This window comes from Podarcis muralis, chromosome Z (assembly GCF_964188315.1).
Source record: "Podarcis muralis chromosome Z, rPodMur119.hap1.1, whole genome shotgun sequence".
NCBI lineage: Eukaryota > Metazoa > Chordata > Lepidosauria > Squamata > Lacertidae > Podarcis > Podarcis muralis.
The window spans coordinates 18,811,934-18,826,608 of NC_135673.1; the positions used below are offsets into that span (position 1 = coordinate 18,811,934).

A 14,675-nucleotide genomic window follows, 5' to 3' on the forward strand; every position below is an offset into this window, starting at 1 on the left:
GCAGTCATCCAGCCCAGCATCCAGTCCTCACAGGGGCCAGCCAAGTGCCCCAATGGGAAACCCCCAAGCAGAACCTGAGTGAAATAGCAACTCTCTGACTGTTGTTCCCCATTGTCCAGTATTCAGAGGCACCGTGGTACCTTGGGTTAAGTACTTAATTCGTTCCGGAGGTCCGTTCTTAACCTGAAACTGTTCTTAACCTGAAGCACCACTTTAGCTAATGGGTGCCGCCGCGCCGCCAGAGCACGATTTCTGTTCTCATCCTGAAGCAAAGTTCTTAACCCGAGGTAATATTTCTGGGTTAGCAGAGTCTGTAACCTGAAGTCTATGTAACCCGAGGTATCACTGTACAGTGTCCCTGAGCATGAAGGTTCTGCTGTCATGACAGGTCACCTTAAGAAAAGCTTGGCTGCTGGATAAGGCCAAAGGGGGTCCATCATAGCCCATCATCCTGTCTTGAAGGTGCCCACCCAAATATCCCAATGGAAGCCCACAAGCAGGACCTGAGCACAGCAGCACTGCTCTCCCCACATGGGATCCCCAGGAACTGTTATTTAGAGGCATTTACTCTTCCAACAAGGGAGGTAGAACTTTCTCTGCAGTTTTCAAGGGTAGCCCCACATAGAGCTCATTTCAGCAGTTTGTTCACCCACATCCCTAGGTTACCAAGGCAGGGTGGGGAAAGGGTGCAGTCAGCTTGGAGGAAACTGCCTTATTCTGATGATGTCTTTGGACCATCTAGCTCAGTATTGTTGATGCTGACTGGCAGCAGGGGCTCCCCAGGGTTCCAGCCAGGGAGATCCTTCCTGGGACCTTTTGCATGCAAAGCAGATAAAAAAATTATATTTTTTTAAAAAAATATTTATTCCCCACCCATCTGGCTGGGTTTCCCTAGTCACGCTGGACGGCTTACCGCACATAAAATGCTCTACCACTGAGCTTTAGCCCTTCCCTGAAATAATAAAGTATGGTATTCAGAAGCAATACTCCCTCTGACCATAGAGGCAGAGCATAGCCAAAGTGGCTAGTGGCACTGATAGCTTTTTCTTCCATGAATTTCTCCAATCCTCCTTTGAAGCTGTCTATGTTGGGGGCCATCACTGTCTCCTGTTGGAGTTTAGTTAACTGTGCTCTGTATGCGGGACTCTACTCCATGAATTTATCTAAAGCTATGTGTGCCATGTGTGCTGCATGGCCAATTAAGAAAGATAATCACCCAATAAGATCAAAACCCGTCACAGTTGATTGCATGTTTATTCAAAATCAGATTGAACCCATCTTGTTTAATTATTCCTGCAAAATATATTAATTTGATCCAGGGGAACCAGCTTTTAAAGTCTGATACCTATTATTTCCACCTCCAGCACCCCCTGCACCTCCTTGCCTCTTAGCTCCCCCCTATGATATCTCACTGCCCTCTGTAGAAACCATTGCTCTAGCCACTATGCCACCAACGCCTCTTGAAATGTGAACGGCCATTGCAGCTGTTCTTGCGATTAATCTGAGGTTGCTCTTTTTTCTGTCTCTTGTTTCCAGAAGAAGAGGCGGAAGCCGAAGCAGGAGGGCTGCACCCACCGAAAGCCCCGGCAGCCCAGCCTCTGCTTGTCCAGCAGCGAAGATTCTGACCTAGAGCTGTCCCTGGAGGAGGAAGAGGAGGAGAGTGTGGAGGAGGAGGCAGCCAGGACCCACAAGGCCATGGCTGGTGGGCACTGGGAGGTGCCCAGCATTGACCTCTGGGTACCGACCAGGAAGGGCATATCATCAGAGAACCTGGCCTCTGTCACGCTGCTGTCCAAGGGCTTCAACGTAGACCAGAAGCATGGGATGTTCCCCAGGGTCCTGAAGGCAGGGGAGGAGGAAGAGCAGCCCCAGAAGGCAGAGGCTTCTCCCCCTGCCACTGCTCCTCCCAATGATTTGCCCCCTGCCCTGATTGGAGCAAAGGAGAGCTTGGTGGCGGAAGGCAGCAAGGTACGTGGGGAAGGGGCCCTGGCTCAGAGGCAGAGCATCTGGCCCAGGTTTCTGTTTCTTCAGAACCAGAATCTTACTTTAGTTTTAGGGGAAAGGCTGTATCTGGTAAGTGTCTGCTTTGCGTGTAGGTTCAGTACCCAATGGTAGGGCTGGGGGAAACCCCTGCCTGAAGCCCTGGAGAGCAATTGCTGCTGGTCAGTGTTGAAAAAACTGATCTCGGTGGACATATTCCGTCTGACTCAGTCCAAGGCAGACTCCTATATTTCTGTTCAATTCAGCCCATCCTTCAGAACCTTGAGGACTGTTACAGTCTTTATGCTGAGAGGAAGGGCTGCACTTCAGTACTTAGAGAATGCTCCCTGCCTGTAACCCTGGAGAGCCGCTACTAGTCAGTGTAGAGACAGTGCTGAGCCAGAGAGACTCAAGGGTTTGACTCCGTAGAAAGCAGCTTCCTTTGTTCCTCAGAGCCACGAGGATTAGAAACTTACTTCATGTTAAAGGGAAACAACCAGCTTTGTATATATATGAAGCAAAGTTCCTTCTGCATCTGTTCATTGCTCAAGAAAAGGCAGAGGGAGAAACTTCTTTCCAGTACCTCGTCCTGTATGAAATCAAACCCAGACCTGTAAATGAGCTGGCTTCCCCTCCTGTGGCAAATCCCAATGACCTTTCTGCTATCAGGCAGGGAAAAGCTTTCTGCAGCTGGTCCATTTCTCCATTTCTTCCAGGCCCACAAGATCAGTTTTTGTGCTCATGTTATTATTTTCCTACAGAGAGGAGGGGATCTTGTCCCTCCCACTCACTCCACTAGGTAGGAATATGCAGATTCTGAGCTGCACTTACCCTGTAGTGGGAAGGTGGCCCCTCCAGTTCCCATATTGCCTTGCTCCCAATGCAGGTCAGGTGACAGGCCTCTGCTGTCACTCAGATTTTCCTGAGGAGATTTTTCTTCATGGAGAGTCACTCTTTATCAATACTAGGAAACCAGTGAAGTGACTTGTAAGAGAAAAGAGGCACAGAATTCTGCCTTTACCAAGAGTTCTGCTATTGGATTTGGCAGATTGCAGTGGCTTAGAGGGTGCATTGCTAAGTGTTATGAGGGTCATAAAGGAATTCCATACCTATAAAAGGTGCCTGGAGGTTCTAGTCCTCATTAAAATATCCAATTATGTATTATTATTTTCTCTGTTATAAGTGTATTCCAGAGTGAGTGGTACCAAGTATCCCGTGTAAGATTTTGGGCTATTTTCTGCTGAGTTGTAATGACAATTTGAGCTACCAACATCATATATAAGACCAATTCTTTTGAAAATATAAAGATTTTCTGTCTAGGACTTTCTTTCCCTTAAAAGAAAATAGATTGGGATCTGTGTTTCTCTTTCCTGTTTTGTTTGCAGAATCCCAGGAGGATGAAGGACTCCTGGAGGGTGTCTTTGGCTTATGTGAAATGTGTGTTGAGGAGAAACAGCTATGAGTTGCAGCGGAGAAATGTAAGTCTCCCTCCCATGGTTCAGAAGCTCCTCCTGACTCTCTTAGGTTTAGGATAAGGAACTTCCCTTGAGAGACAGTGTAGTGAAGTGGTTAGAGTGTCAGACTAGGGACAAGGGTTCAAATCCCCCCATTCAGCCATGAAGCTCACAAGGTGACCTTGGGTCATAGTCATTGCCTCTCAACCTACCTCTCAGGGTTGTTGTGGGGATTAAAAGAGAACTAGGACCTGGGAGAGACCAGGTTCAAATTCCACTCTGCTGTGACACTGACTGGGTCACAGTCACTGCCTTTCAGCCTAACCTATCTCACAGAGTTGTTGTGGAGGAGGGGGACAGAACCATGTATGCCACCTTGAGCTCCTTGGGGGCAAAGTTGGGATATAAATGCAGTAGATTAGATAGATAGATCCCCATACTTTTCTTGCCAACATGTCTGATGATATTTAGAGGCATTCAGTTCAGATTGGCTGTTAGGCTTCAGAGTTAAGCTGGCATGATGGGGCAGTGGGCTTCATACCTTCCCCCATGTGGGCATGTTGTTGTTGTTTTTAAAAATATGTTCAAATGTCTTTTAGCGAGGCCTGCTTAGTTGGATGAGTTTGTTTCATTTCCATTTCCACCAAGATACCCTTTTGCTTTCAAGGCAGGTTTCAACAGTTTTAAACATACTGTATTTCAGAGTTTATTTATTTAATTTATAACCTACTGTTTCTCCCTAAGGAGCTCAAGATGGCATACATGGTTCTGCCTCCCTCTTTTCTTTTCTTTTCTTTTTAATATTTACAATTAAAGCAGCTTAAAGAAAACACCTCATTGGGCAAGCAACAGCAAGAGGAACACACATCAGGCTGGTACAATAAAATTAGAAGACTGAACATACTTTTGCCATGTTTTTCTTATTGGCATATGTAATCATACCAGACCTCTCTCTGCAAATTTATCCTTTTTACTTGGTGACCTGGAAGTGCGTAGTTTGTTGATCAGCTTTTATAGTAAAGCCACTTCCCAAACTTTTGAATGCTGAAAAGTGTTGGCTCCTTTCAGGTCTCTCTAGAAATGAGCCGTTGTGGCCCTAGTGGACCTGAGTATCCTTCGGGCAGAGGATAGGATTTACTCCTCTCTATCTCTCTCTTTCCACAGCAAGAAATCAACAGGAAGAAGCGTTTTGCCTTTACATCCCAAACATGTATTGCAAAATCCTTGGCACCAGCCAGCAGAGAAGGAGGCCAGCCCCAGAAGGGACAGAAGGATGGGATGTTGAAGACCACCCTTTTCCGACGGCTGATGGTGGCCGTGATTCCCTGGGCTGGGAGCCTGGTCCAGGACTGGGCCCAGCGCCTCAAGACAGAAGCTGCTCATAGGTCTAAAGGTCTGACCACCAGCAACTTCTGATAAGATTCTTCTTCTTCTGTATTTGACTGAAGAGTGTGTGTGTGTGCACACAAGTGAATGATGGATACATGATGGTTAAGCCCTTTTTTCGGAAAGCTTAACTTCACGCACATAGCAAAACATTTCAGATCAAGGGGACAGAGTGACTCCCCTATAATTTGGATGAGTTCTTTTTAGAGAAAAGGTATATACAAGGCAACATGATAGAAGTTTATAAAGTGATGCACGGCATGGAGAAAGTGGAGAGAGAAAAGTTATTCACTCTCTCACAGTGCTAGCACTCAGACATCCAGAGAAGCTGAATGTTTGAAGATTGAGGACAGATAAAGTCCTTCTTCATGCAGCGCACAGTTAAACTCTGGAGTTTACTCCCAGATGAGGCAACCTGGATGGCTTTAAAGGAGGATTGGCAGATTCATGGAGGAGAGGGCTTTCGATGGCTACTAGCCAGGGTGGCTGTTCTTTGCTTCCACTGACAGAGCAGTGGGCCTTTGAATATCAGTTGCTTGAAGCCACAGGAGGGGGGAGGGCTCCTGTGCTCAACTCCTGCTTGTGGGCTTCCCATAGGGGGGTGTGGGTGGCCATTGTGAGAACAACAGGCTGGAGTAGGTGGGCCACTGGCCAGGTGCAGCAAGCTCTTATGTTCTTAATTTTTTTTTTATCCCTACAGACATAATATTTCAGTTTGAGCAATGAGAAGCATGGCACAAAGAGAGGAGGAAAATATACAAAGTGTTTTTTCTTTTTGGCTCAAGGTTCTGGTCCTGCTGATGGACTCTCACTTTTTTCTTTCTTTCCAGTGGAATTAATCTCCAAGCAGCTGCAGGCTGCCTGCCTCACAAGCACACCCCTCTTCACCCTCTTCATCCAGGTGTGTATGTGTGTGGGGGAGTTCTGTGGAAATGATGTGTGTGTCACCAGAATTAGTTTAGTGGAGAGTCTGGTAATCAGCTAAGGCTCCTTGACGTGTTTTCTAGACATCTTCAGAGGAAAGACCACTATGGAATGACAGGGCACAGTTAGAATCATAGAATTGTAGAGTTGGCCTGAGGGTCATCTAGTTTAACCCCCTGCATTGCAGTAATCCTGCCCAGAGCAACCCTGGGTGGGCTTGAACTTACCAGCCTTCTGGTTTAACAGGCAGGTGCGCTAACCCATTGCACCACAAGATGTAGTCATTTCTACCAACTTGGATGGTGCTCAACCTTAGTCTATTTGCCTCTCAGTGGCTACTAGCCATAATGACAATGAATTACCTCCACTGTTGGAGGCAGTAAATGCTTCTGAATTCCACTTTCTGGGAATTGCAGGTGGGGAGCATTGCTGTTGTCCTTGGGTCCTGCTTGGGGGCTTCCCTTTGAGGTGTCTGGGTGGCCCCTGATTCAGGTAGGTAGGCGTGTTGGTCTGACACAGTCGAAATATATTTTAAAAAATTAAAAAATTGTCCAGTAGCACCCTAGAGACCAACTAAGTTTGTTCTGGGTATAAGTTTTCGTGTGCATGCACACTTCTTCAGATACAGTGAAACAGAAGTCACCAAACATATATAGTGGGAGGGCGGGGTAGGGTTTTTCTCAGAATGGTAGTAGGAGATGCATTGACTCAATGGGTATTGGATTCCTGTCTCATTACATATGCTAATCATCTGCATACTATCCCTTGCTTTTTCTTGTAGGATTCACTGCAATCGTTAACAGTCACAGGTTTACCATACCCATTGAGTCAATCACCCATATCCTACTTCCCTTCTGAGAAAACCCCTACCCCACCCTCCCACTATATATAAGGGTCTGGTGACTTCTGTTTCAGTGTATCTGAAGAAGTGTGCATGCACACAAAAGCTTATACCCAGAACAAACTTAGTTGGTCTCTAAGGTGCTACTGGACAATTTTTTTAATTTTTAAAATATATTTTGGGTGGCCCCTGTGAGGATAGGATGCTGGACTAGATGGTGCTGATCCAGCAGCCATGCGCTGACTGTCCAGAGGCAGTCTGTTTGCATTCCTAAATTTTTAGGAAGGTTCTGGACCAGATAGATTACCCTTGGCCTAATCTCACAACCAGACTCTTCTTAGGTTTTATATATACTGACTCCAGTGTGCAAGGCAGGTCATGTCTCTGAATGCCAGCTGCTGGGAATGACGAGTGGGGAGAATTGCTGCTGTTATGCTCAGTTCCTGCTTGTGGGCTTCTTCCCATTGAGGAATCTGGTTCGCCACTGTGAGAACAGGTTGCTGGACTAGATGGGTCCCCTTGGCTGCAGGGCTTTTACATTCTTGCCATCACCAAGCGTGAGCTACATTGGATTATTTGCTTTCTTTTGAGCCTGCCTTTTCTCTGCTTAGTCTGACTCTGCCTGTGGGACTCTTGCAGCTGCTCCAGATTGACATCCATGGCTGCATGAAAGTCATCCACAGGAGGAAGACACGGCAGAGGGAGCTGCTGAAGTCTGCCATTGGGGAGGCAGAGAAGACAGAGCAGGTATGATTTCTATTTAATCATAAAAATATGTGTGCCATTAGAAAAATCTATCAAAGTGGTTTACAGCAAACAAACAGACATTAAACCACACAAGAAAAAACGCTTTGAAAAGTTAAAAACAGACCTCACCTAACCAGCGTGGAAGAATGTCTTCCTAATTGCCTGTATAAGCCTGGAGGAATAGTGAAGTTTTCAGCAGGCATTTAAAAGCTGGCACAGAAGGTGCCTTCTGAATCTCTAGTGGCAGAGAGTTGCATAGGACTGGGCCAATGGCACTCAAGTTTCACTTTGTTGTTGCTGCTGTCAAGTAAGCCTCACCAACTCAGGGAATGACTGACGATGCTCCTGTAGATGATCTCAGAGATCAAGCTGTGATATTATAAGGGTTAAGGCAATCCGTGAGGTATAAAGGACCTAAACTGATCAGAGCTTTATAAATTAATACAAGGACCTGGTTCAATGGGAAATGGGCAGCTGGTGCAGCCGTTTTAACAAGTTCTCGACCAGAACTTCTCACCAGCCATCTGGCCACAGCATTCTTTTATCAGCTGGAGCTTCCAAACCAAACCCAAGGGCAGCTTTATGTGATCTCTGCCACATCTCCTTTTCCAAGCTCTGCTGTGTCTGTATGCTTCACTGGAGGTTTTAAAGCAGAGGTTAGGTGACCATCGGTCAGGGATTCTTGAGCTGTGATTCTTGCATTGCAGGGAGTTGTGCTGGATGAATCTTTGTGGTCCCAACTCTACAGTTTTATGATTTGTAGGATGTTTGAACAACACTGATTGCTGGAATCAGCTTGGGGGTTGTCGAGCAGGGACTGCCGCACTCTTCATGGCGGCTAATATCATGAGTTCTCCAGATCAACTAGACTTTGGGTTGATTGCTTGAAGCTCTGTCATGGCTTAGATACATAGACCTGTGGGTGGTTCACCTGCTTCACATGCAGAAGCTCCCCAATGGCAGTTCCAGGTAGGGCTGGGAGAGACCCTGGCCTGAAATCCTAGAGAGTCTTGCCTGCCAGTCAGTGTAGACAATACTGAACTGGATGGAGCAATGGATCTGACTTGGTATAAGACAGCTGCCTCCTTCCTATTTAAATCAGTACCACTACAGCTCCCATCATCCCTGACCATTGGTCATGCTGTTTGCTACGGATGATGGACTCCCAACTTCCATCCTCAGTGGCCAGCATCTGGAGTGCCCCTAGACCCATTTCAGTGGTAACTGGGCAGGAGAAATTCTTGGAAAGGAGGTAGACATGGGCCAAAGCCGCCTGCCACCCAAAGCAACTAATTGTTCCCTTCTTTTGCAGGCCCCCTCTGCGCAAGATCCAAAAGGTATTTGTCCTTTTCTGTTGTTCCAAACTAGTCTCAACAGTCCAGCCAGTCTACACAATGGTGTTTTGGGTTGGGAAGAGCTGCCCATCTCCTCTTTTGCAAACCCCTTGCTTTGGCCTGGCCTGGAGTGGTCCATTAACCTGTTTCCTGATCAGGGGAGAAGAAAGTGGCTGCCATTTTTTCCACATGGAAAACACGGCCGTCGGAAGCATCCTTGCTGCTCTTTTGTGAATTTCATTTATATTCCACCTTTTCTCCAAAAAGCTCAAGGTGGTGTGTGCAGGGTTCTCATCCCATTTAACCCCCCTCACAATAACCCTGTGAGTTAGGCTAGGCAGAGAGGCAGTGACTGTGACCCAAGGTCACACCCAGTGAACTTCATGCCCATGTGGGAGATTTTAACTTGGGCCTCGAGGTCCTAGACTGGCGAACAAAAACTGGAGAGTTGCTGTTGCGCTCTGGTCCTGCTTGTGGCCTTTCTGTTGAGGCATCTGGTTGCTGCCATAGTCCCGTGTGGCCCAGCCATGGCAGAGCTTAGTAGCGGGAGAGGCCAGCCAACCAGCCAAGTCTCAGGGGGATATTTGCCTAGAGGCAGAGTCCGTATGCAAGGTTCAGTCTAGTCCTAATGTCAGGAGTATCTCAGTTCACATAGTCCAGGGGTCAAGTAAGCCGAGAGTCCAAGGTCACGAAAAGCAAGAAGCAGCAAGGTCTGTCCGGGAACAACAAATGTTGTTTCCAGTAACTGACTGAGGCTGGAAATCCTGCTTAAGAAAGCTGGAGCCTGCTGGTTCACATCAGGAACAAGAAGGCTGATCAGCAGCAGGTGAAGTCACTTTGCCTCCTGCATCTTCAGGCTGCTGCTCAGCGGGTGAAGCCAATTTCTGGTCCATGACACTTGCCCCTGTGAGGAGAGGATGCTGGACTATATGTGCCCCCTTTGGCCTAATCCAGCAGCCAGGCTCTCCATAGCTTCTTATGGAGCCTCCAGGCCCAGAGGCAGGCTACCTTGATCCCAAGGTTTTTAGGGCATTTGGCCACTGCGAGAACAGGATGCTGGATTTACATTCTTCTGTCTTTACCCAGCCCAGTCCAGGAATGTCCAGGTGGCCGTCCAAAACCCAAGCAAGAAGCTCATCCCCCTGAAGGCCAAAGAGGGGCTGGTTCCTGCTTCCTCGAAGAGGGCCCTTTCCCCACGTTGCCCAATGTCCAAGCCCAAGACCGTCTCTGAACTGCTGCGGGAGAAGCGGCAGCGGAAGGTCCCACAGCTTCTCCTGCACCCCTCGGTAATCATTCAGCAGCCAATGGTTCCAGCCAGTGCCCAGGTGGCAAGCCAGCTGCCATACACCAGGGGGTCACCATTGCCAGCACTCCCTCCAGTGCACTCAGTCCCATCGCTGGGAAGTCAAGTGAAATCTCTGAAAACAGGGAGGGGAGAGGATCCCCCTGGGAATGGCAATCAAGACAGCAGGGAGGCTGCAACCGGCACAAGCACTGCCGCACCTTTGGCGCACCCAGTACCGGCAGGGCAAGCTACCCATTTGCCCACCTCTCTGAATCCTGCTAGTATCCAGGGGGCTCTGTGCCTGCCTCATGTTGTTTCGCAGCAGAGCCCAGCCAACACAGTGCCCATAGCACTGGCGTCACCAGGAGTGGTCTCCCAGCCTGGGGCCAGCGCAGTCCCCGGGCAGCAGGTCCTTCCCATCACCTGGGTCTTGACCACGCAGGGCCTTGTCCCCATGACCATTGTCAGCATTCCCAACCAGGGAAACCAACCGCCACCCACAAAAGAACCACCCAAAAACCTGGGCCAAGTGGCCAAGGCATCTTCTGCTCTCATGGTTCCAAATGCTGCAGGCATGACTCCAGTGGCCTTTGTGCCACAGAAGCCACACCCAGTGGCCACTTGTGACATCCCACAGAACCACAGGGGCTTTCAGCAGAGTGGCCTGTCACCTCCTCTCCTGCCTGCCACCTCGTGCTCCACGGCACCCCCTTTGCCTGACATTTCATTGGGGAATGCCCAGCCCTGTCCTGTTCACGTGAAGCCGGCACCCCTCCAGAACCAGGCCTCCGGAGACGGCTCCCACCCTGCCACCCTGGGAATCACCCAGGACCCAGTAGTTCAACCCCACCCTGCCCCGCTGCAACAGGACAAGATCACCCCTGACTACAGCTTCATCTCTCTCAAAGAAGCGGCGGTGACGAAGGAGTGGGCCAAAGGAGGGCCAGCAATGCTGCAGCCTAGCCTGCCTTACATGCCTGCTTTCCTGTGTAGCTTGAAAGCCCTCTCCATGCTGCTGCTGAACAAAGGAGCCCTGGAGCACAGCGTGGTTTCTCTTGTGGCCTCCGGAGAGGAGGTGGAGGGGCCTGGCCAGCCAGATCGCAACACCCAGCTTCGGGCAATGGTGCAGCAGAACCTCCAGGACAACCCTGCCTACCAGCTCCTGAGAAGCCGCTTCCTGGCCACCTTCACCTTCCCAGCTGCCCTTGCAGCGCTGGCTCCTTCCAGGGTGACGACAACCCTATCAGGCAATGAGTGGGGCAAAAGCAGCCAGGAGGAAGACTCGTGTGTGTCACTGTCACTGTCTGAGGAAGAGGAAGAAGAAGGTGGTGAGACTGGGGCAGGATCCTGTGGAGCAGCAGCGGGTGAGCCCTGGGAGGCAGCGGAGGAGCAGGAGGTAAGCCTATTTATTTTAAACAATTTATCCTTGAGGCAGGGGGTTGGACTAGATGACCCATGGGGTCCCTTTCAACCATACAGTTTTAGGATTCTAGGCTTTATATCAGTGGTTTCCAAAGTGAGTAGCACTATCTCCTGGGAGTTAGTGAGATTACTTTGGGGTGGGAGATGCTAAAAGGAAAGGAGGTGGTGGTGGGGTGCTGGAGGTGGTGATTTAAGACTCCTGCTAAGTGATTTTAAATCAGGAATTTGGAAATTAGTGTCACTTCATCAAGCCCATCCACCACATTAAGAATTTTAATAGAATTATATTATTATCTCATGCACCTCTCTCTCTTTCTCTCTTGCAGGAGGCAGGCATGGCCAGTGCAGAGTTGGACCAGCTCAGTTCCTCTGGGATTCGGAGAAGCTCCCGGCTAGAGAAAAAGCAAAGGCAGCAGTGAGAGGAATCAGCTCAGTAGCTCCTTGGATCAAGGTACCTTCTCTTTTTGGCTGAGTTTTTTCACTTCCACCCAGAAAGCATGTACTTACAAAAGGGTGAAGCTAGCACACTGGAACGTATTTGGCGCTTATCTAGCTCAGTGTGGTCTGTACTGACAGGCAGCTCTGGCAGTTCAGGGTTTCATGCCTAGGGGTCTTTCTCCCCATTTCCTGTCTGGAAACACTACCGGTAGGGTTTAGCCTGGGACCTTCTGCATGCAAAGCAGGTGCTCTAACCCAGTGGTTCCTGCCTTCTGCTTTCCATCAACTCATCTCCAGAGCCCCTACCTTGTAAAAAGCATTATTTGGAATAATGGTTTGCACAACCCACTAAGGATGGGTTGGGATGGCCATTTGTCAGGAGTGTTTAGCTGCAGTTCCTGCATTGCAGGGGTTGGACTAATGACCTTGGTCTCTTCTGATTCTACAATTACATGATTCAAAACAGTCACAATTAATTGTGCATTTATTCAGAATCAAATCAGACCTTCAGCAAAACTGATGAACTTGATCCAGTGATACCAGCTTTTCAAGTCTGAGAGTCACTTAGGAGTCTTAGATACCACATTTAGGAACAAATTCACTGTTCAGTAAATTCTTAAAGCTGGATGAAGTTTCCCATTGCCTGGTTTAAAGTCACTTAGCAGGAGTCTTAAATCATCAGCTCTGGTGCCCTCTGCCTTCCCCTTGCCTTTTAGCAGCCCCCTGCTCTCCAGGGGGGTGTTACTGCCCACTTTGGGTACCACTGCTCCGGCCACTGAGCTATGTCCCTTCTCAGTGTTTCTCCATCAGTAACAAGTGCTTTGACCCTTCCCATCACCCTTTCTTCTAGCGTAATTCCAAGTGTGAATCTTTGTCTCTGCTTTTTGTTTAGGCATCTGCAACACCTCAGAGACAGAGAGGGTGGTCTACCTCAGCCCTACCACTAGCAATACTTCAGCACGCCAGTTTGGAACTCTTTTGGTTTACACTGTGACTTACACTTATTTGTAATAATTTTGTGTCTGTGGTCCTCTGTGTGGGAGAGAATGAACTATCCTGTATATTTTCCTTTTCCAACTGAATAATGGAGTTTTCATTTGATGTGGGAGAGCAGCCCCCTTTGTTTTGGGTAGCCACAGATGTATTAGCCATAAAGCCCAACGTCATAAGATTTCTTGATGGCTGTGGGGGGGGGGTTTAAATAGTTCTCTATTGTTATGCCCTTTAAAAACACCAGACCAGAGGATCTTGCATTGCAGTAATTTGGTTTTGTATATTTGTACTGTTGTACATGTTTAATTGATTTTGATGTTTTCCTGTAAACTGCTTTGAGGTCTTTTGTTTTGTTTTTCCAATCAAGCAATAAATTCTATGAAGTAAAAATAAATAAAAAATAAATCTTCCAGTGATTATTTAGCTGTGGTTTCTGCATTGAAGGGGGTTGGACTAGATGGCCCTTGGGGAACCTTTACAACTCTACAATTCTATGATTCTGTGATATTTGGACCACAGAAGAGGGGAGCGAGGAAGGTTTGTACGCTTTGTGCAAAAAGTTCTTACTCCTTTTTTTCTAAAGAAAAACACCTCTACCAGGATTCTCAGTGGCTGTCTAGGGTTGGGGTTTTTTTTTTGGGGGGGGGTGTGATTCTCTACCTTCCAGAACTGGAGCTGCCCCTGGGGGTTGAACCTGGGGCCTTCTGCATGCAAAGGAGCTGCTCTGCCCACAGAGCTGCTATGGCCCTTTCCTGTGAGTTAAGGGGCAATCCCTCCAGAAAAAGTTAAGATGCTAATCCTCATGGTTCTGAATAAAGAGCTGTTTGAAGTGATTACATAGGAAACTGCCTTGCAGAGTCCATTTAGCACAGGGTGTTGTTTTTTTGCAATGACTGGCAGTTTCAGAGAAGTACGGTAGTCTTCACTAATCCTACCTAGATCCCGTTGGTGGTTGAACCTGGGACCTTAGGCATGCAAAGCAGCTGCTCTGCCCACTAAGCTATGATAATTGTTTTTGAAACCTACTGCAAGCTCATCTTGTTGGCCAGACCCCAAATCTGAAAATGATTTATGATCCAAATTCCACTGGCTGGCAAGAAGCCAGTGAGGCTGAACTGAGAACATGTGCAGAGGGAAGTAGAGGAAGAAGCCCAGGCAAGAACTCTATTCCTGGGCCTGAACATTATATAATACATACTTTAATAATGTAAAAGTTTACATATTATAATATATGGTATTTATCTAGTTCTGGGCACCCCAATTTAAGAAGGTTATTGCCAAGCTGAAACGTGCAGAGGAGGGTGACCAAGATGATAAAGGGTCTGGAAACAAGCCTTATGAGGAATGGTTGAGGGAGTTTGGTATGTTTAGTCTGGATAAGAGAGATTGAGAGGAGATACGATAACCATTTTCAAATATCTCAAGGGCTGTCCCATGGAAGATGGAGCACGCTTGTTTTCTCCTGATCTGGAGGATAGGACCTGAACCAAGGGCTTCAAGTAGCAAAAAGAGATTCTGACTAAATATCAGGAAAAACATTTTGTCAGTAAGAGCTATTTGACAGTGGAATTGACTACCTCGGAAGGTGGTGGACTCTCCTTCCTAAGAGGTTTTTAAACTGAGTTTGGATGGCCACCTGTCAGGGATTCCTGCATTGCAGGAATTTGGTCTAGATGAGCCTTCCAACCCTACAATTTCATGATATTATATACTATTATAATAATATATTAAAATATATAATATTAATGTATAATACAACACAAGAAATTAGTATATTGTTATGTTATAATTACCTCTGCCCTGAAAAAATGGTGTGCATATTTAAAGCAACCATAAGATAGCATAGATCCTATCCACAACATATTCGTATG

At 47.6% G+C, this 14,675-nt stretch overlaps 1 protein-coding gene across 3 annotated transcripts in view; it reads left to right on the forward strand.

The window, feature by feature from the left end:
* The window catches only part of SNAPC4 (small nuclear RNA activating complex polypeptide 4), a 31,855-nt gene extending 18,635 nt beyond the window's left edge, over positions 1–13,220 (forward strand). For all 3 annotated transcript variants that reach the window (XM_028714945.2, XM_028714944.2, XM_028714942.2), the window contains exons 16-24: positions 1,537–1,968; positions 3,366–3,458; positions 4,599–4,827; positions 5,651–5,721; positions 7,225–7,332; positions 8,645–8,669; positions 9,753–11,347; positions 11,700–11,824; positions 12,704–13,220. In XM_028714945.2, coding sequence (XP_028570778.2) covers positions 1,537–1,968; positions 3,366–3,458; positions 4,599–4,827; positions 5,651–5,721; positions 7,225–7,332; positions 8,645–8,669; positions 9,753–11,347; positions 11,700–11,792 — 2,646 coding nt within the window. In that variant the 3' untranslated portion in view covers positions 11,793–11,824; positions 12,704–13,220. The remainder of the gene's footprint in view (positions 1–1,536; positions 1,969–3,365; positions 3,459–4,598; positions 4,828–5,650; positions 5,722–7,224; positions 7,333–8,644; positions 8,670–9,752; positions 11,348–11,699; positions 11,825–12,703) is intronic.
* The last annotated feature ends 1,455 nt before the right edge of the window (positions 13,221–14,675 follow it).